At 40.9% G+C, this 22,296-nt stretch overlaps 1 protein-coding gene across 2 annotated transcripts; it reads right to left on the bottom strand.

The window, feature by feature from the left end:
* Positions 1-15,603: 15,603 nt before the first annotated feature.
* SLP1 (Calcineurin-like metallo-phosphoesterase superfamily protein) lies at positions 15,604-20,429 on the bottom strand. Of its 2 annotated transcripts, XM_087527129.1 has the most exons (11): positions 20,083-20,428; positions 19,665-19,768; positions 18,503-18,616; positions 18,218-18,433; positions 17,831-17,966; positions 17,512-17,684; positions 17,297-17,388; positions 17,144-17,213; positions 16,702-16,803; positions 16,385-16,508; positions 15,604-15,994 (listed from the first exon to the last, which is right to left on the bottom strand). In XM_087527129.1, the coding sequence occupies exons 1-9, from the start codon at positions 20,285-20,287 to the stop codon at positions 16,717-16,719; spliced, it is 1,197 nt and encodes a 398-aa protein (XP_087383255.1). In that variant the 5' UTR covers positions 20,288-20,428; the 3' UTR covers positions 15,604-15,994; positions 16,385-16,508; positions 16,702-16,716. The 2 variants fall into 2 exon arrangements, with proteins under 2 accessions (XP_087383255.1, XP_087383256.1); XM_087527130.1 differs by lacking the exon at positions 16,702-16,803 and having other exon boundaries at positions 20,083-20,429.
* Positions 20,430-22,296: the final 1,867 nt, after the last annotated feature.

The raw sequence follows: 22,296 nt of genomic DNA, 5'->3' as shown, positions 1-22,296 counted from the left end.
GAAAATGGGTCAGCACATGGAATATGCTGGCAATGTAACACATAGAGAGAAATGAAATGAAACAGCTATTCTATATGCATATTTGGCTGGTGGAAAGCTCTATGGTTACAGTTTTGCGAAAAGCTAATTTTTTCCTACTGTAAAGGAATAAATTTATTTAACTATCATGGTGGTTGTTAATCATTGAGAATGATTGACAGCATTCTCAATCCCAATTAAACATCATCATTAAACAAAACCCAACAAAATTAATTTTAGAGTAACATGTTGAGATTCACATGATAATCCAGGTACTAGATACTCAAGATGTCCATAACCGGGGACTCGGCTAACCATGATTAGATTTTACACTCTGCAGAGGTTTGCGCACTTTTTCCCACAAAACTCGATCGCCTCTGTTTGGTTTCTCGCACTACACGGTGTTTGAGAAACGGATGACCGAGACATAGTCTTTCAGAAGCGCTAGCACCTTACGATGGGTAGACCGTACCACCTACATCCCCTACATCTGCTAGTCTACCACTGTAAGAGTTCGCACGACTTAGTCAACTACGCTAGAGCCCATAATAGCTTGTGGCTGCACACGGAAGTTTCTAGCATGAATAATCTCATGATCCCTTTGAGCCTGGGTGGCGGTCCATAAAGAAAAACAGGCAATCCTGGAATACCCAGGTACCTCAATCCACCCAGATGTGTGTTTAAGTTGCCACCTTAAATAAACCATTAATTAACAATCTCACATCTGTCATGGATACACTCACCCAATCCACGTCTACTAGCATAGCATGGCATAATGAGCAACGTAGAAGTAACTCCCAAAGGTTTGATAATTAAACATGTAATAGGTACTACCTCAACTACTTCCCAAACCCACAATTTAATTAGATCCTAATCATGCAACGTGTAAGGATTGATCTAATGCAATAAAACTGGGTAGTAGGAGGTATGATCAAAGTGTTGCTTGCCTTGCTGATGATCCGGGAAACCTAGCGATTCGAAGTAACAAGCGGCGCACTCCGGGTACTCTATCGCAAACAAACAAGCATACAATAAGTACTCAACTAATGCACAGGTAAAACTCAAATAAGAGATCTAACCAGACGGTTCAACTTAAGAACTCCGGTTGGCAAAAAAAATCAAATCGAACGAAAGACAAACATCAAAAGAAACTGGCTTCGTTTACTATTCTGGATCTAAGGCAATTTTTATAGTGGAAAATACTTGTTTGAGTTGGTTAATCGGAAAGAGGGTTTCGAGACGAAACTCCAGGTGCTTGAATCGTCTGATTCCGATAAACGAGCGAAAAGTTAGACTAAAACAAAAATCGGATCAGAAATCGCGATCAGAAAAATCACGGATTTAATCCGAGAAAAAAGAAAAACGAAGAACGTTCGTTAAAACGAACGAACGGACGAACGCTCACTATTTAAATAAACTGGAAAATCGATCTATTAAAAAAACCTAAACTAAAAAAACGAACAAAACCGTCGGAAAAATGAACGGTTTTTTCAGGAAAAACCGGCGACTAAAAAATCTACCTCCGGCAACTCCAGCGACTATTCCGGCGGCGGTGGCGGTGGTCCGGCGGCGGCGGCGGTCGGCGGCAAGGTGGCGGCGGCAGCGCTGGGCGAAGGCGGCGGCGGCGATGCGGCAAGGCGGCGGCGAAGGCGGCGGCGGGCGCGGGGCTAGGGTTTGGGGGGGTTCTGGCTGGGCCTCTCCGGCTTTTAAAGCCGGACGGGCCTTAGTGTCCGGGTCGGACACGGCCCGTAGGTCGGTTGCGCGTTTTTTATATAAATAGTTACGCTCAGAAAAAAACAAAAGGACTACTAAACGGACTCCAAAAATCCCGAAATAAATTTTCCTCGGCTTCTAAAATCAAGCCGCATAGGATGAACATTTATTTGGGGCCTAAATGCAATTTTGAAAAACGCGCATTTTTCCTAAATTCAAATAAAATAGCAAATAAAACAAAATAAAATCTTGTTTGATTTTTTTATTAAATCCTCAATATTTCTTTATTTTTGGGAAAGTCATTTTATTCCCTCTCTCTTATTTTTATATTAGAAATAATTGAAGATAAAATAAATAAAATCAAATGATCCTATTCTCACAATTTGAGACAACTCAAACATGAAAATAACGAAATCCCCAAACTCTCTCCGAGGGTCCTTGAGTTGTGAAAATTTCCAGGATCAACCAAAATGCAATAAATATGATATGCAATGATGATCTAGTGTATAACATTCCAAATTGAAAATTTGGGATGTTATAATGAGCTATTCCGTAAGGGACCGATTGGATCCAAAAGTTTAATGCTATGGTTAGAATGTATTCTTAATACTTTTCTCGTAGTTGCGGATGCTTGCGGGAGGGTTAATCATAACTAGGAGGTGTGTTCAAGTAAGAACAGCACCTAAGCACCGGTTGATGGCACCTGGAACTACATCGGTATTTCCCCAGAGAGGGAGGGATAATGCAGCACAGCGGCGGTAGGTATTTCCCTCAGTTATGAAACCAAGGTTATCGAACCAGTAGGAGAACCAAGCAACACAATGTAAACAGCCCCTGCACACAAATAAAAACACCTCGCAACCCGACGTGTTAAAGGGGTTGTCAATCCCTTTCGGGTAACGGCGCCAGAAATTGGTGCGTGACGGTAAAAAGGTTGTAATAGATTGGATAAATAGATAGAAAATAAAATAAAGTGCAGCAAAGTATTTTTTGTATTTTTGGTTTAATAGATCTGGAAATAAAAGCAAGGAAAAAGTAGATCTCAAAGGCAAATATATGAGAAACAAGACCCGGGGGCCGTAGGTTTCACTAGTGGCTTTTCTCAGGAAAAATAGCAAACGGTGGGTAAACAAATTACTATTGGGCAATTGATAGAACTTCAAATATATGACGATATCCAGGCAATGATCATTACATAGGCATCATGTCCAAGATTAGTAGACCGACTCCTGCCTGCATCTACTACTATTACTCCACACATCGACCGCTATCCAGCATGCATCCAGTGTATTAAGTTCATGGAAAAACGGAGTAATGCAATAAGAACGATGACATGATGTAGATAAGATCTGTTTATCCATATGGCGGTAGGTATAGATCTCGTCTTTTTATCCTTAGTAGCAACGATACATACGTGTTGATTCCCTTTCTGTCACTGGGATCAAGCACCGTAAGATCGAACCCACTACCGGGCACCTCTTCCCATTGCAAGATAAATAGATAGAGTTGGCCAGACAAAACCCAAATATCAGAGAAGAAATACGAGGCTATAAGAGATCGTGCATAAAAGAGATCAAAGAAACTCAAATACTTTCATGGATATAAAAACATAGATCTGATCATAAACTCGAAGGTCATCAATCCCAACAAACACACCGCAAAAGAGTTACATCATATGGATCTCCAAGAGAGCATTGTATTGAATATCAAGAGAGAGAGAGAGATGAAGCCATCTAGCTACTAACTACGGACCCGAAGGTCTACAAAGAACTACTCACGCATCATCGGAGAGGCACCAATGAAAGTGGTGAACCCCTCCATGGTGGTGTTTAGATTGGATCTGGTGCTTCTGGACTCTGCGGCGGCTGGATGATATTTCGTCGACTCTCCTAGGGTTCTAGGATTTTTGGGGTATTTATAGAGCAAAGAGGCTGTCCGGGGGGTACCTGAGGTGGGCACAACCCACTAGGGCACGTCAGGGCCTCCTGGCACGCCCTGGTGGGTTGTCCCCTCCTCGGGACTCCCCCCAGGTGCAACCAGGGCCCATCTGCTTCCTTTTGGCCTATAAAAATCATCGTAAAGTTTCGTGCCATTTGGACTCCATTTGATATTGATTTCCTGCATGTAAAAAACATGGAAAAAAACAAGAACTGGCACTGGGCACTATGTTAATAGGTTAGTACCAAAAAACGATATAAAATGATTATAAAACATCCAAGATTGATAATAAAACAGCATGGAACGATCAAAAATTATAGATACGTTGGAGACGTATCAGCATCCCCAAGCTTACCTCCTACTCGTCCTCGAGTAGGTAAGTGATAAAAACAGAATTTTTGATGTGGAGTGTTGTTCATCAAGTCATATCATATTCTTTTCTTTATAGCATGGACATTTGGACTTTTATGTGATTCAAAGCAATAGTCTAGTTTTGACATAATAATTTAGATACTCAAGCATATCAACAAGCAACCATGTCTTTCAAAATATCAATGCTAAAATAAGTTATCCCTAGCCCATCATGCTCAAACATTGATCCATTCATGAAACACACTCGAATATTAACTACACCCAATACTTGAGCACGATCATATTGCCTCCTAGTTGGTGCTTTTCATGAGAGAAGATGGAGACTCAAATTTCAAAATAAAAATTGCATAAAGTAAAAGAAAGCCCCTTCGCAGAGGGAAGTGGGGATTTGTAGAGGTGCCAGAGCTCAAAGCGAAAAATTTGAGATAAAACATTTTGAGAGGTGTATCCATCCCACCAACAAGAATGACTAGAGTTCCCAATACTTTCCATGCATAGATATATCATAGGCGGTTCCCAAACAGAAAATAAAGTTTATTCCTTTTCCACCATAACTTTCACTTTCCATGGCTAACCGTATCCACGGGTGCCCTCCATATCAACACTTTCCAAGGAATTTATTATTTTACAACATAAAGTAAATTCATTTCTTTTTGCATTTCGGGACTGGGCATCCCTAATACCTTTGCCTTAGTCTCGTGCAATGATAAGTGAATAAACACTCATCTTGAGAATAACACATCTAGCATGGAAAATATTAGCCACCCCTCACCGCTCCGCGAGCGAAACAAACACACAAAATAGAAGTTTATTTTGAAAATTAGAGATGGCACATGCAAATTTGCCTAGAACGACAAAAGAATACCGCATATAGGTAGATATAGTGGACACGTGTGGCAAAACTGGTTTAAAGGATTTTGGGTGCACAAGTAGAGGTCATACTTAGTGCAAAATGAAGGCTAGCAAAAGACTGGGAAGCGACCAACCAAGAAAAGAATAATCTCATAAGCAAGCGTTAATCATAATTAACACCGAATAATGCACCACAAGTAGGATATAATTTTCATTGCATGACTATTGACTTTCATACTTGCATAGGGAATCACAAACCTTAACACCCATATTCTTACTAGAGCATAATTACTCATCAACATAACTCACATATCACATCATCATATCTCAAAAATATTACTAAGAATCAAGTTTATTTTGTCCAATGATCTTCATGACATTTTCTTTACTTTATCCTTCTTGGATATCTATCACTTTGGGACTAATTTTCATGAGTTGCTTTTCATAAGCTCAACCAAATATAAGTGAAGATCATGAGCATAACAAATTTTCTTTCTCTCAAAACAATTTAAGTGAAGCAAGAGAGAATTTCTTCAAAATTTTACTAACTCTCAAACAAATCTAAGTGAATTAAGAGAGTATTTCTTCAAAAAATACTAAGCACACCGTGCTCAAAAAGATATAAGTGAAGCACTAGAGCAAGTCCTAGCTCATAAAAGATTTAAGTGAAGCATAGAGAGCAATTCTAACAAGTCATGACATAATTTTGGCTCTCTCAAATAGGTGTGTCCAGCAAGGATTGATAACTTAAAATACAAATAAAACAAGCAAAGACACATATCATACAATACGCTCCAATCAAAACACATATCATGTGACAAATAAAAATATAGTCTTGAGTAAAATATTAATAGTTGCTGGAAGAAAGCGAGGATGCCACTCGGGGGCATCCCGAAGCTTAGTTGGTTGCTCATTCTTGAATAATAGCTTGGGATGCTGGGGCATCCCCAAGCTTAGGCTCTTACATCCTTCCTTCATCCATCGTAAGATAGCCCAAAACTTGAAAACTTCAATCACAGAAAACTCAACAAAGCCTTCGTGAGATCCGTTAGTATAAGAATAATAAATCACTACTATAAGTGATGTATGAAACCAATTCATATTTTGTTTTTGTATTATATCTACTGTATTCCAACTTTTCTATGTCAAAAACTCATCAAAGAAAACCATAGAGCCATCAAAATAAGCACACAACACAAAGAAAACAGAATCTGTCAAAACAGAACAATCTGTAGAAATCTGACTATTTCGAATACTTCTGTAACTCCAAAAACTCTGAAAAATTAGGAAGACATGAGAAATTTGTATATTGATCTACTTCAAGTGGAATGGGTATTTTATCGCTCTCTGGTAAAAGAAGAAAATTAATTTTGTGAGCGCAAACTTTTTGTTTTTTTTCAGCAAGATCATACAACTATTGCCCAAGAAGATCCTAAAGGCTTTACTTGGCACAAACACTAATTAAAACATAAAAACACAATCATAACAATAGCACAATTTTTCTAACACACAAGAACAGGAAGCAAAAAGCAAAAATAAATTTATTCATTGGGTTGCCTCCCAACAAGCGCTATAGTTTTATGCCCTTCGCTAGGCATATAGCAAGGATCTAAGTTTTGTCGTCTTTGGTTCGAGATCCATAAGATGCCCTCATGATTGATTCATAAGGTGGCTTAATTCCAGTTCTTGGAAAGTGTTCCATACCTTTCCTCAAAGGAAATTGGAACTTAATATTGCCTTCTTTCATATCAATCACGGCACCGATAGTGCGTAAAAACGGTCTACCAAGAATAATGGGACAAGACGGATTGCAATCAATATCAAGAACAATGAAATCTATGAGCACATAATTCCTATTTGCAAGAATAAGAACATCATTAATCCTTCCCATAGGCTTTTTAATAGTAGAATCCGCCAAGTGCAAATTCAAGGAACATTCTTCAAGATTGGTAAGACCAAGCACATCACATAAAGATTTCAGAATTGTAGAAAAACTAGCACCCAAGTCACACAAAACAAAACACTCATAATTTTTAATCTTGACTTTGATAGTAGGTTCCCATTCATCATACAATTTTCTAGGAATTGAAACTTCTAATTCCAATTTTTCTTCAAGAGCTTTCATCATAGCATAAACAATATGTTTAGTAAAAGCTTTATTTTGTTCATAAGCATGGGGTGAATTTATCATGGATTACAACAAAGAAATACAATCAATCAAAGAGCAACTATCATAATTAAAGTCTTTGTAATCCAAAATAGTGGGTGCATCAGTAGCTAAAGTTTTGACCTCTCCAATCCCATTTTCATCAATTTTCTCAACAAAATTTTCACCCTCCGAAATATTGGGACGCCTTATACCTAAAGTTGACTCTTATCCAGTCACTTTTTAACCACTCTTAACTTTACTAAACAAGGAATCAATAGAAGAGACACCAATCATTTTAAGATCTTCATCACTTTTGCAAGAATAATCACTAGAAAAAGCTTTTTACAAAAATTCACTTTTAGCTCTAAGCATAGCAGTTATTTTCTTACTTTCATCCATAGAAACATAAAGATCTTTAATTGATTCATCAAACTTAGGCACAAAAAATTTCATCTTGAGATTTTCCACATCATGAGCAATTCTATCAACACTTCTAGACAAATCATCAATCTTATTCAACTTTTCTTCTATGGAAGTGTTGAAAACTTTTTGTGTATTGATAAATTCTTTAATATTATTCTCAAGATCAGAGGTGTTCCTATTATTATTATAAGATTGATTTCCATAGTAATTGCCATAATTATTAGAGGAATTACTAGGAAAAGGCCTAGGATTAAAATTACCTCTATAAGCATTGTTGTTGAAATTATTTCTAGAGATAAAATTCACATCAATGGCATCACTATTTTGCTCAATCAAAGTAGACAAAGGCATATAATTAAAATCAATAGGGGCACTTTTACTAGAAACCAATTTCATAAGAGCATCAACTTCATCACTCAAAGAAGAAATTTCTTCAACCGGGTTAACTTTTTTACTAGTAGGAGCTCTTTCGATATGCCATTGTGAATAATTTGCCATAATATTATCAAGAAATTTGGTGGCTTCACCCAAAGTAATTTCCATAAAAGTACCACCCACTGCGGAATCTAAAAGATTACGAGAAACAAAATTCAATCCTGCATAAAAAATTTGTATGATCATCCAAAGATTTAACCCATGAGTTGGGCAATTCCTTAGCATCATTTTCATCCTTTCCCAAGATTGAGCAACATGCTCATGTTAAAGTTGCTTGAAATTCATGATCTAGGTTCTAAGGGAAATAATTTTGCGAGAGGAAAATACTTAGTGATAAAAGCATCTTTGCACTTATTCCAAGAATCGATAATATTACGAGGCAAAGAAGAGAATCATTTTTTTGCAGAATCATGCAAGGAAAACGGAAATAATTTCATCTTGACCACATCATTGTCCGCATCTTTTTTCTTTTGCATATCGCATAATTCCATGAAGGTATTAAGATGGGACGCGACATCCTCATTAGGAGTACCGAAAAATTGGTCTTTCATAACAAGATTCAGCAAAGCAGTATTAATATCACAAGTCTCCGCACTAGTGGCGGGAGGAGCAAGCGGAGTGCCAATAAAATCATTGTTGTTGGTATTTGAAATCACATAACTTGGTGTTCTCTTGAGTCATGATGATCACACAACAATATTCTACTCAAAACAGATCCGGCAAGAAAACGGCAAACGGAAAAAGAGAGGCGAATAAAATGACAAATTGTTGTGAAGTGGGGGAGAGGAAAACGAGAAGAAAATGGTGAATAATGTAAATTGCAAGGAGATGATATTTGTGATTAGGAACCTGGTTATGTTGAAGATCCTCCCCGGCAACGACGCTAGAAATTCTCCTTGATGGCAGCTAGAACTACGTCGATATTTCCCCGGAGAGGGAGGGATGATGCAGCACAGCGGCAGTAGGTATTTCCCTCAGTTGTGAAACCAAGGTTATCGAACCAGTAGGAGAACCAAGCAACACAACGTAAACAGCCCCTGCACATAAATAACAACACCTCGCAACCCGACGTGTTAAAGGGGTTGTCAATCCCTTTCGGGTAACAGCGCCAGAAATTGGTGCGTGACGGTAAAAAGGTTGTAATAGATTGGATAAATAGATCGCAAATAAAATAAAGTGCAGCAAAGTATTTTTTTTGTATTTTTGGTTTAAGCAAGGAAAAAGTAGATTGCAAAGGCAAATATATGAGAAATAAGACCCGGGAGCCGTAGGTTTCACTAGTGGCTTCTCTCAAGAAAAATAGCAAATGGTGGGTAAACAAATTACTGTTGGGCAATTGATAGAACTTCAAATAATTATGACGATATCCAGGCAATGATCATTACATAGGCATCACGTCCAAGATTAGTAGACCGATTCCTGCCTGCATCTACTACTATTACTCCACACATCGACCACTATCCAACATGCATCTAGTGTATTAAGTTCATGGAAAAGCGGAGTAATGCAATAAGAACGATGACATGATGTAGATAAGATCCGTTTATCTATATGGCGGTAGATATAGTTCTCGTCTTTTTATCATTAGTAGCAATGATACATATGTGTTGGTTCCCTTTCTGTCACTAGGATCAAGCACTGTAAGATCGAACCCACTACCGGGCACCTCTTCCCATTGCAAGATAAAAAGATCGAGTTGGCCAGACGAAACCCAAATATCGGAGAAGAAATACGAGGCTATAAGAGATCATGCATAAAAGAGATCAAAGAAACTCAAATACTTTCATGGATATAAAAACATAGATCTGATCATAAACTCGAAGTTCATCGATCCCAACAAACACACTGCAAAAGAGTTACATCATATGGATCTCCAAGAGACCATTGTATTGAAGATCAAGAGAGAGAGAGATGAAGCCATCTAGCTACTAACTACGGACCCGAAGGTCTACAAAGAACTACGCACGCATCACCGGAGAGGCACCAATGGAAGTGGTGAACCCCTCCGTGATGGTGTTTAGATTGGATCTGGTGATTCTAGACTCTACGGCGGCTAGATGAATATTTCGTCGACTTCCCTAGGGTTCTAGGATTTTTGGGGTATTTATAGAGCAAAGAGGTGGTCCGGGGGGTACTTGAGGTGGGCAAAACCCACCAGGGCGCGCCAGGGCCTCCTGGCGCGCCCTAGTGGGTTGTCCCCTCCTCGGGACTCCCCCAGGTGCAACCAGGGCACATCTGCTTCCTTTTGGCCCATAAAAAATCATCGTAAAGTTTCATGCCATTTGGACTCCGGTTGATATTGATTTCCTGCGATGTAAAAAACATGAACTGGCACTGGGCACTATGTCAATAGGTTAGTACCAAAAAATGATATAAAATGATTATGAAACATCTAAGATTGATAATAAAACAACATGGAACAATCAAAAATTATAGATACATTGGAGACGTATCACTGGTCCACCCACATATCAAATTATCGAAGTAGCGAACACGAATCGAATCAACATGATGAAAGTGACTAGATGAAATTCCCGTGTACCCTCAAGAATGCTTTGCTTACTATAAGAGATCGTTTTGGCCTGTCCTTTGCCTCAAAAGGATTGGGCTACCTTGCTGCACTTTTGTTACTATTATCATTACTTGCTCATTACAAAATATCTTGCTATCAAACTACTCTATTACTTACAATTTCAGCACTTGCAGACATTACCTTGCTAAAAACCACTTGTCATTTCCTTCTGCTCCTCGTTGGGTTCGACACTCTTACTTATCGAAAAGAGATAAAATTGATCCCCTATACTTGTGGGTCATCAATGGTCTGGAGGTAAAGAATTATATACGGGAAGTCATATTTAGGGTTCTGAAAAATGTTCGAGATTTTTCGGTATTATACCTGGAAGGTTTTAGAAGGTTCTGGAGTGGGGCCCACCTGCATGGGGGGCCCACATGGATGTGGATAGTGGGGCAATGCTCCACACCCCTGGTCTAGGTGCAGCAAGATCCCCCTAAAAGGAATAGGATCATATCCCGAAGGGATAAGATCAAAATCCCTAAAAGGGGGATAGCAATCGGTGGGCAAGGAAAGAAGGGATTTCCTTCCTCCCCCCTTGGCCAACGACCCTAGGGGCTTGGAGGGAAATACACCAGCCCCCCCTCCCCCCCCCCCCCCCCGCCGTCGCCTATATAAAGGTGGGGAGGCACAGGGGGAAGCACCCCTTCGAACCTTGGTGCCTCCCCCTTCCCCTCCCATTACTCCTTCTCCTCCGTGTAGCACTTGGCAAAGCCCTGTCGGTGTTCCGCTGCCACCACCACTACCACGCCGTTGTGCTGGCTTAGATCCCATCTACCTCTCCACCCTCCCTTGCTAGATCAACAAAGCAGAGACATTACCGAGCCATACGTATGCACATCTCGAAGGTGCCGTCCGTTCGGCACTGGATCAGATTGGATCACAAAGGGGGTACGACTACACCAACCACGATCTTTAGATGTTAACACATTTGATCTACAAGGGTATGTAGACACTCCCCCTCTTGTTGCTAGCATCTCCATAGAATAAATCTTGGGTGTCCATAGAAAAAAAATTGTTTTCCATGCAACGTTCCCCATCATCCACCTCTATGTCGGCGCCCCATGCTGCACATGTCGCCTTTTCCCTATTGACCCTGGCCATTGTCCTCCTCTCCACCGCCCACCAATTCTTCGCTTGTCAAGGTCGCACGATTCCGGCACCGTAAAAGTTTCAGAGGCGTTGAAAACGTTTCGAAGAGAAAACCATAAGTGTTTCGGAGTAACCAAAAAAATTTCAGAGGAAACCACAAAAACCATCAAGCCGGAAAAGTTTTGGAGTGCATCCAGAATTTTTCGAAGGGTTCCAGAAAGGTTCTTGGACCTCCCGGATTTTTTTGGGAGGCCCCAAGGGGCAGCACACACAAAGCACCAAGTGTTGGGAAGGGTTCCCTCATTGGGGGACAACCCTCCTCCTTTGGTGGGATGTGTTGGTGGCTCCCCCCTTTGGGGGGCAGCTCCCCTTTTTGTGGAAAGTGTTGGGAGGGGGGTTCCTTTGAGGGCAGCCTCCTCCATGTGGTGTGGCCTTTGGGTACAACCCATCTCCTTTTTGTGGGACATTTTTGGTGGTGTGGGGGGGAGGACTTTGGGCTGCCTCCTTCCACCCCACCCCTCCCCTCTCCATCTATATATGGAGGAGGAGGGAAACCACAATTCACACACAAGTTGAGGACTTGAGCTCTCAAACAATGGCATGCAATGATCTGCTTTCTCTCTCAAACTACTCCATGAAATAGTTTTGTTGTGTCGCAAGGTTGCCTAGTCTCCGGTGGAGATTAGTTCTCGGCAGCAAAGTGCTTCTGGATCGGTGACACCGTATGCTGTGGTGGAATGATCATACTTTCAATCTTTGTTCGAGGGAGAAAATTCTCGCAGTTGGAACGTTGTAAAATCCTAGCTGCGGAAATCTGCATCGATGATTTTCACCAACTCTTCTTCTGCTGCTGTCTTGAGTTGGTAATGATCAGATCAAACCTTGTATGCATCTTCACAGTGGTCCTAGGCATGTACTTAGTACATAAATTTTTGTTTTCTATTGCGTTAGCCTACAGTTCCAACAGCCACCACGATGAGCTGTGGTACACTCGTATCGTTTGTGTTCATGTCTAAACAAGTTTTTTCATATGATTGTGAATATATTCTTTGCAATATAAATTATGCTATTCATCGTATAACAATGCCTATATATCTTTATGTTGCAAATTGCAATATTTGTATATGTGTTAAATTGTTACGATGCTAAGAGTTAAATATAAAGATTGTGTTGCAATTGCTATGTGATAATGACATTGAGATGATGATATCAAACAAAAACATGTAGCAATTGCTATGTTATAATGTCGTTCTGCTAATAGTTACAAAAAGAATCGTGTACAATTGCTATGCCATTGTGATGTATGTTCAACTATCATTGTTCTATATGTTCAATTTTTCTGGCACATTGTTTCAATATATTAGTAAAGATTTTTCATTTTACCTTATTCGCTCTTGACTATCCTGCAACCCTAGGCAGCTGCCGCCACTCCTCCTCCCGTGACCACCCTCTTCTCTCTCTCTCTCTCTCTCTCTCTCTCTCTCTCTCTCTCTCTCTGGCCAGGTGGCGGCGGTGTCGCCTCCATGGCCGGAGGATCTGTGGGGATCGGTATCCGGCATACTCTTAGGAAATGGTTGGTAGCGGCGGCCGGTGATCTAATCCCCATTCAGATCCATCGCAGTGTGCCCCTTGGCCAGCCGGCGACATGTGGAGGGCTCGGTGAGGGGCGGTTGGATCTCCTCTACCTGCATTCCGGCGGTTGCGTGCATCTTCATGGCGCGGCTCCCCACGGATCCAATCACATGTGGAGTCGGGGTGGAGCGAATGCCGGTGAAAATCAAGCCGACTTCGGTCATGGTGGACAATGGCGGCATCTTTGATGTTGTCAGCGTTCTTGGAACTAGGGTACCCAGACTTGCCTGCCTGCGACCCACGGCGTGGATCCATCGATGACCTGGTATGGCCCATCTACAACACCGACAAGACACGACCCCTTGCAAGGGGCCAAGCCTCGTGAGGCGGATGGCGCCAAGACCTCCGGAGGGAGCGGCCTCCCCATGTTGCTCCCGGGGAGCGGAAATTTCTATGCAGGCGCCCAACCTCATGAAGTTGCAGTGACGCAAGCCATGACAACCAAGGCCAGGAGGGCGCCAGCGGGCGCAGAGAAGACAGTTTCCTCTCTAGTGCTAAGGAGGCAAGCGCAGGCGCGGGGTCCCGAGGAATCAGGCAAATGTTTCCATTCCCGTGCAACAAGACCAAGACCGCCAGGACGGCAAGACGGATGTCATCGCCGATCCCAGCGCAGCGTCACGACCAGAAGCTTTGCAGACGAAGACCACCTTTCTTCAGGATAAGATGTACTACTTGTCTCCTTTCAAATTGGCCACTGTGGGATCCCTTCCCACCTACGCTTTGGGGGAAGAGGACCAAGGCCACTATAAGTATAGGCTAGCCGCCACCATAGGAGGGGGCGATCTGATCCCCTCAGCTCATTCACTCACCAGAGCAGACCTCGCGAGGTTGTTCTTCCCTTGTACTAGTTCATCCTCAGCCCCTCGTGAGGCAAATCCACCACAAAACAGGAGTAGGGTCTTACACCGCAAGGTAGCCCGAACCTGGGTAAACTGTCGAGTCCTTTCTCTTCCTTGTTCATCGAGCTAGGCTATGGGGGTGATGGATTGGTTGGCTGGAGAGGTTGAGTTCTTCGCACACGCCCCAGAGTTCGAACATTTCTTAGGTCTGCGGAGCCCTGAATCTGACAGATGTTGTTTCCTTGTTGAGGCACCATCGGTTGTAGTCTGCGTCACCTTGCTCAGGCTACTCTGGGGGAAACCCTAGATCTGGGTGTCCCAGATCAGATGATGTTGGCATCTTTGGTGCCTTTTCCCTCTTGGGGGCATCATATTGGAGCAGGTGCTGGCTGGAGGGGACAAGAGGTAGTGCGGTCTTGCATCTACCGCAACGACAATGACGAGTCTCGACGGTGTGGTGCAACGGAGTCTCGGCGATGGGACGTGTGTGGATGGACGCGCAGGGTGGTGGCACTATCTGGCGGCGTGGTGCCCTTGACGACGGTTGGGCCTGGCAAGGTCAATGTGTTGATCCCTCCTGAAGATGAGATGACAGAAGATGGCGGCGGAGGATTCTAGAGCGTGTGCATGTGGTACATGCGGAGGGTCTGCTAAACCGGTTGGTGCTCTCGGCTCGCCGTAGGACGGCTTGGCGAGGCCACCGAGTTATATGGTCTGTGTTGATGCAAGCTCAGTGCACATCGTCAAGCTTGTAGGTGTAGCGACAGAGGTCACTAGGAAGGTGGCTTTGGGTTGATCCATGTATTTGTTTTGTCAGGATCTGTTGAATAATTTAATAAATATGATTGTGTGCATCCTTGGATGCAGAGGTTGGGGATTTCAACCTCCTTTCCGGAAAAAAATTGATTCCCTCTCATCTGATTTGGACACTTATCAAACATATATAGTTATTTCGTCGCACGACACAAAAAGATCATAGCATTTTCATTACCATTCTAAGTATATCATTATCAAATAGCTAGTTCTCACATGCTACCCACTAGTGCAAATCATCACCCCACACGGTTCACCCCCCCCCCCCATCGCACACAATTTCACTAACCATGTGGTTGCGTGGATTTGTGATTGGGGGTTCATTGCAGAGGGAAGGACAATCATGTGCGATGGGGTCGCCGTCCCACATGTTTGCCGTGGAGGAATTGTTTGTAGTGACGTGAACAGTCGCATACAATTGGCTCAACGGAACATCCATCCATCCCACACGATTCATTACAAAGAAAACATGTGTGCAATGTAGTGCATCGCATATGGTTGTCATTGCACAATTGTGTGTTGTGCTGGTTCATCACACACGATGTTTTAATGGTAGAACATGTGCGTTATTTGGTCTACTGCACTTTGGTTCAATCATTTGTGTTATGGTTGTCCATTGCACATGGTTTGTTTTTCTGGACTGTGTCGAACGTAATTTTTGCATAATTTATTCCATGCAATAAGCAAATTGGTCAGAATTTTAATTTGAACCTAGACCCACAACATAATTCATATCAATCAAACATACCCAAACATAACAAATGGTCAACCACCATTGCATAATTAATGGATATCACAATAGCACCATAGCATACATATACAAGTGGCACAGTAGCAGTACTCATTTGACATCTAAAATCTTTAACATCATCAACATCATAGACGGTAACATTCTAGGTGAAGACCTGCTGGGTTGTTGGCGAAGCAGAAAAAGCGAAATGCCCATAGTGTGGTCTCCTCCATGCGTATGGCACACACAACTTCACTCCAATTCCTATGGATGAGTGCCCGGCTGTCCTTCGCCTTCTTGATGAACACTTGAAGATGATAACAGTGCTGTTGCTCATAATTTATTATTATGTCCCTTGCCTCATTAGCAAGCCGATGCTTTGCGATGTAAGACTGAGTGAACAGTCCTGGAAAGCACTGAAAAAGAAAATATTCAGATATTTGTTGTCCACACCCTCCCTTACCCCCCCCCCCCCCCCCCCCCCCTGTGCATTCGAAGGTGCAGGAAAACCCAAACCTTGGGTGCTGAATACATCAATCTTTAAATATCACTCCGTTTTCTGCATTTGCTTTAAGATATAGCATGATCACTTTCATGTATTCTGGAGTTGTTCTTGCTAATTGTAACTTACACACTCAGGTTTTACATGGTGGATTCAATCATCGAATTCAAATTGGCTACTTTTGGAGACCTTATATTTCAGTAGGGGCATAGAATGAAAAGTAATTTCAAGTTTGTGAAGTTAGATGATTGAATCACATAAGTTCAAAGAGGTATGCAGTTTTGTCAACAGAAAATGTACTAACCGTTATGGAAAGCCGGTTGGTATCTTTTGATGTATATATGTCCTGAAGAATTTAGTCAACCGGGTGTCCACCCAAAACTGTCTTGTATAATATCTTTCCCAGTAAAATGCTGCCTATTATATACCTGCAATAGCGTACTTATTTCATTCATGAATTTTTCAGGCATGCAAGCAATAAACAAAAATGAAATTTGTAGGTTTCCTGTAACAAATTATTGTCCCAACAAATAATGAAAACTCCTATTTTTGCAGATTCTTCAAAGAATAATTTACCCAGTTTTGGAGATTAAGAGGAGAGATGAATTTAAGAGTTCTTACATAAATTTTGAGGTATCATAAATAGTCCAGCACTTCCATCTCATCATATGAGCCCCTCTGGCCCTTTATAACTCTTGGTCTGTCATTGACTATTTCTAGGACCTAGCCATTAGAGTTGAAAATCAGAAACCAAAAAATGTTTTGTCCAAAATCCTTATCATTAGAGAATAAGGAAAACATGTTTATGTGCATCAACATATTAAATTTTACTACTCAAACAGGCTTAAATTTTCGAGAAATCAAGTCATTTCTTCATTAAAACTGGAAAAATATCATGATGTTACTGCAGATAGTACATATATGATGCGGCTACAACAATTAACCACAGCATGGATTTAGCAAATTAATCCTAACGTAGCAAACACTAAATGTTTGTAGAAGAGCACACTACTTAGGACAAAACATGGGATGTCATGAATTAGGCCAAAAGGAATAAATTTACCTCTGGTCTCGAATGCAGTACACCATAAGACATGCCCACATCAACACACCAAACTTTACCATCACATTTGCTGGGAACAAAGAGACAGTCATCTATAGCTTATTTGAGAAAATATTGGTATCTTGTCTTTACCCAATTTAGAACAATGTATACCAGTTCACTCCACGAGTCTGGGGAGTGTGTCCGACGACCATTCCTTTAGCTCCAACAGATTTCAATGTTTGTTCAGCGATAATAGAAGATAGCTGAAACCAACAAACATATTTGTATGATAATTATGTTAAGCATATGACAACAGTTCTGTAACTAGCAAACATTTTCCATGGTGAAAAATGAAACCATATGTTTAGTGGGTTGGATCTTCTCACATCCCAAGAACGCCGCGTCCTTTCGACTGAATCTTGAGAGTACAAACGAGTCCATACTACACTGTCATATCCTCTGGTAGCTATGAAGGGGAGATCGGTATCATCGATGTCTTCACTTGAACATTGCATCCAATTCGATACTTCCTTGTTGATGCGTTCGATCCCGTATTCAACTATGGAGTGGAAATGGACTTAGAATCTTAGATAACACTTACAGAAATATGTGATATCAACTGGAACATATTAGGTGATCTGTTTTATATTAGAAGCGGAATTGTAAATGCCGAGCTCAAATCACACGATCTCTTGAGCGACTCACCATGATGGGGAAGAAGGCCACCATGGCAAAACATCCAGTCATTGACATTCAGGACAACAGGATGTCGTGCCAATTCGCAAGCTAATGGTCCACCTTGCTTAAAAAGTGATGCTCTTGCAGCGAACCCTTTATTTTTCTGTCTTGGCATTTGGAGGGAAATGTCTCAGAAGCAGATGAGAATACATCATTACTCATTTTTTGAAGGCTATTCATCGAATGAAATGCTGCTGGTTATTTCTTTTATTTTCATTTTGTTGTGGATTTGGGATGTACTTACCGATGTAGTAAAATTGGAAATGTACATATTACAATATGAACATTGTACATTCGAATGTGGTTAATTGAACAAGCTCAATCATTCTTCATTGACAGTCAATGCTTTGTTACCTTGACAAAGTTCAAAGGAAGCCAGTCACCATTAGGCGACACCCGATATTCTTCCTTCCACTTTTGAGAAACATTAACCCAGTTGAGGAAAGCATCATCCCACTCGCCATCAAATTCCTCCAAGTATTCCAGGAAGCGTATACACTCATCAAATGATCCTGGATCGACGTACCGGAAATCGCCTTCCACATTCATGGTTTCATGATTTCCGTTTACCTAACATTTTTTTTCTTAAGTATTACAATGTTGTAGAGTACTTAGAAGGACATGAAGTAATGGTCAAACCTGAAACACAGCACCGCCTTGAGATTTTGCTTGCACATTGAGTGAACTCAACAGGGACAGTATTGCGATTTCATCTTCTCCACGGTCAAGGATATCCCCAACTTGAACCAGAACCTGTACACAAGCACATCACACACATTTCTAAAATAAAAAAAAAGAAGCACATCACACATTTGTCTAAAAGGTTCAATTTTAAACACACTCCACCTGAGAGCAGTAGAGAACACAGACACAGTATGCTAAAGTAGTGCTTGGTTCGGCTTGAAGCCTGACTATGAAACGTCCATATTAACCATACATTTCCAAAACCGTTTAACCTGAACTCTTGTCCGATTTTTAATAATGTTTTGCATTTCTTGCCTTTCAAAAATATTAGAAGTTTCCTGTATGTAGGAAAATGCTATGAAACAGTAACCTGCATAACATCGTCCCAAAATATGACTATTTTTATCCAGTGAAAAACAAAAGAACTTGCGTTTTTGTATGGAAGGAGAATGATCATATTGGTAGAGGAAATTACTGTAGCAGGTTTTTTTTGGAACCTTAGATAGGCAAACAAAGGCCCAAACCTTATCCATTACGGTGGTTTTGGACCTCTGAATTTCGAAATTTTTGAAAGTGTTACTGGGAGCAAGGACTGCTATAGAATGAGAACTTGCAAAGATTCATTAATAATAATATTATTTATGTCATAAACAAAAAATGCAAATGTAATCTTTATCTATTGTCATTTTTCCTGCATACACAAAGCCATATTGTTTTGAACTCTGTGGGTTATAGTTTCAGAGCATTCCCTATATCTATGATATTTTATAGTTTTGGGAAACCCCAAAATGCATAATCATTAACCAAAAGTGGATTAGAGTTCAGGTTAAACAGTTGTAGAACATTCAGAATTAAATATAGATACAAACTTTAGGATTTTAGTCTAACCAAGCACCACAATTCAGGATTCAGAATGGACCATTGTCTATTCTTAACAAGACCATTGTCTATTAAAAAACGGTAAAAAGCTAAGATGCCCTACATTTTGGCAAGGAGATTACGAAGGCTATTCTACAAGAAAGCGCTATCTAGCCAATCCCTTAACAAGAGCCTAGAAATGGAAATCTTAAAAGAAACGGATAATAGAACTTCAAATATGGTGTAAACATAGCAGTACCGTCTGCCCGCCTGTCCATACATGACAATCTGATTCCGTGCTCAGGACACCGGCCATCACCAGTGCAGCCCTCGTTTGGTGGAGATCACCATGGAGGTCGCCAACTGCAACGCAAAGTACTTGTTCAGATCACATATTACTATGAAAAACCAATGTCAATCAATTTTCAAAACACAAAGGCCAATTTCACTTGGTCTCTAACTCTCTATTACTGTTACTCTTCTTCTTTTCTACTGGCACCAAATTAATTAACCAAAGAGATGATCGAGCACATCTGCACATGTGTGATTAGGCAGGATACTGGCAAGCACAAGCATGCGGTTGCAAATGGCTCGGCGCTTGGCCGTTGAACGAATACACAGAGCTGTCTATTTCTTCAGAACGAAAAAAAAAAGCGAACAGACGATAGTATACGTACCAGCGACAATGCGGCGGCCGGGGGCGGAGACGAACGTGGGCGGGTCCCCGGAGACGATGATCGGTCCCCCGGCTGCCGCCGCGGCGCGGCAGGAGAAGGAGCCACCGTCTCTGTGCTGCCTGCTAGGACAGACGACAGAAGACGAGGGGCTCGGGCCGGAAATGGCCGCCGTGCGCAGCCGCAGCCTGAAAGGAAGGACGGCCATGTCGCGGCAGGTGGCGGCGGCTCCGTGTACGTGGCTGCCAGTCGGCCAGGTGAGCTAGAGAGAGAGACGAGAAGATGAGCGTGCGCGTGCGTACGCTGTAAAAAGCGTGGAGTGAAAGGGCTCCGGCTCCGCGGCTCGTCCATGATCTTCTTCTCAGCCAGTCATTTGCGGATGACTGTCTTCGCCGGCCACACCGCGTCGGGTGCCGGGTGCCGGCCTGGGCCACGAAGCCACACACCCTCTCTCGATGTCTCATGGGCTTCTCATCTCTGTTTCTCTCCCTCGCAGCCTACTTTCTCGGGATTCCCTGAGTAAAAAAATTGAGGGCCTCTTTGATTCGCCGGATTTGTAAAATGCAGAAATCTCTACTTTATTTGCTTAAAAAGAATGAAAAGATTCTTGCGTCAACTATTCTTTCTACCACCTTTTCGTCCGTCCTCCCATTCGTTACCATTTTTTATGGTTAACTCTAATACCGACCAGACATCTTTGATAATCCTTTTAATAAAAGTTGGCGCGGGGAACCCCTTTGATTAAAAAACAACTTTGACAATTCAATAAATAGAAAAATTCATGGTCCGTAAAAAAATAAATCGTGATATATCTGCTGACTTAAAAAAATGTAAGGTTCAATTTCCTGCCGCACCAGCCTTTTGCGCCTGATTTCATCTGCCCTTCTTTCTCCGCTATTTTTTTCCATAAAGCATAAATAGGCTTTAATCATGATGACTCCTAGACTACCCCCCCCCCCCCGACCTGTTCTCATTTTGGATCCCCCTCGCCCCACCCATCAAAACCTCTAACCCTTTCCTCTCATGACCTGAATCTAGCGACACCATATCGCACCAAGCCCATGATGCCCACGAGAACTTTTTTCCTCTCACAAAAACCCTACCCCCCCACTCACACACGCCCCACCCAAACCCTTTAGCAACCGCCACGGGCGAAGCGCGCGGTGAGATGGTGCTCGACCTCCTCTTAGTCTGCAGCCAAAATGCAGTTTAACCTTTTGCAACTGTAATTTTCAAAAAATCTTAAGAACATTCGAAAAAATGTTTGTTTCCTTGAAAAGATCAGGTTTAGAATGTGCCATTTTAAAAAATGGTATAAAATGTAAAAAAATTGTGCAATTCAAAACATTTTTTCGTACCATTCAAAAAAATATCACAATTTAAAAAAAATCATGTGTTTCGAAAATATGTTTGTGCCATTTAAAAAATTATCAATGTAAAAAGTTCCATATCATTCAAAAAATGTTTCAATGTTTATTTGAAAAATATTTAAAGCTCGTTCACAAAAATAATCACAGCATTTATTTTTTTAAATGTTTTTTGTGATGGTATTTAAGAAAATTTTAATAATTTATTTAAAAACTTAAAGTGTATAAAAATATTTTAGATGTATATGAAAAATGTACAATGTGTATAAAAGAAGTTGACGTCCAAAAATATATTTCAAAAAATCATTTATTCAAACAATATTAAAGGTGTTTAAAAAATGTTCATGCAATTCAAAACATTGTTTCGTACCATTCAAAAAATATATTAAAATTTAGGAAAAATCATGCATTTCAAAAGTATGTTGTCTGTTAGTTAAAAAATTATCAAAGTAAAAAAGTTCCATATCATCAAAAAAATCAATTTTATTTGAAAAATATTTAAAAACATATTCACAAAAAATGATCAGAACATTTATTTTAAAAATAATTGTGAGGGTATTTCAAAAAATTAATCATGTATTTAAAAAAAGTTTAATGTGTATAATAATATTTGACATGTATACGAAAAATATACAATGTGTATGAAACAAGTTGACATACAAAGATATATTTCAATCAATCATGCATTCAAAAAATGTTAAAAAAGTTACCCGATGTATACAAAAAGTGTACAATGTGTATGAAAAAGTAGGTGTTGTTGAAATGAAGGGAAAATAAAAATAAAAACCCCAAGTTAAACCGGTGAAACTAGGGGGAGGGGGACAAAGAAAATCAAAGAAACCCGAAGAAA

Source organism: Triticum urartu, chromosome 6A (assembly GCF_056163025.1).
Source record: "Triticum urartu cultivar PI428250 chromosome 6A, HENAU_Tu73, whole genome shotgun sequence".
Lineage (NCBI taxonomy): Eukaryota > Viridiplantae > Streptophyta > Magnoliopsida > Poales > Poaceae > Triticum > Triticum urartu.
This window is presented reverse-complemented; position numbering and strand designations above follow the sequence as displayed.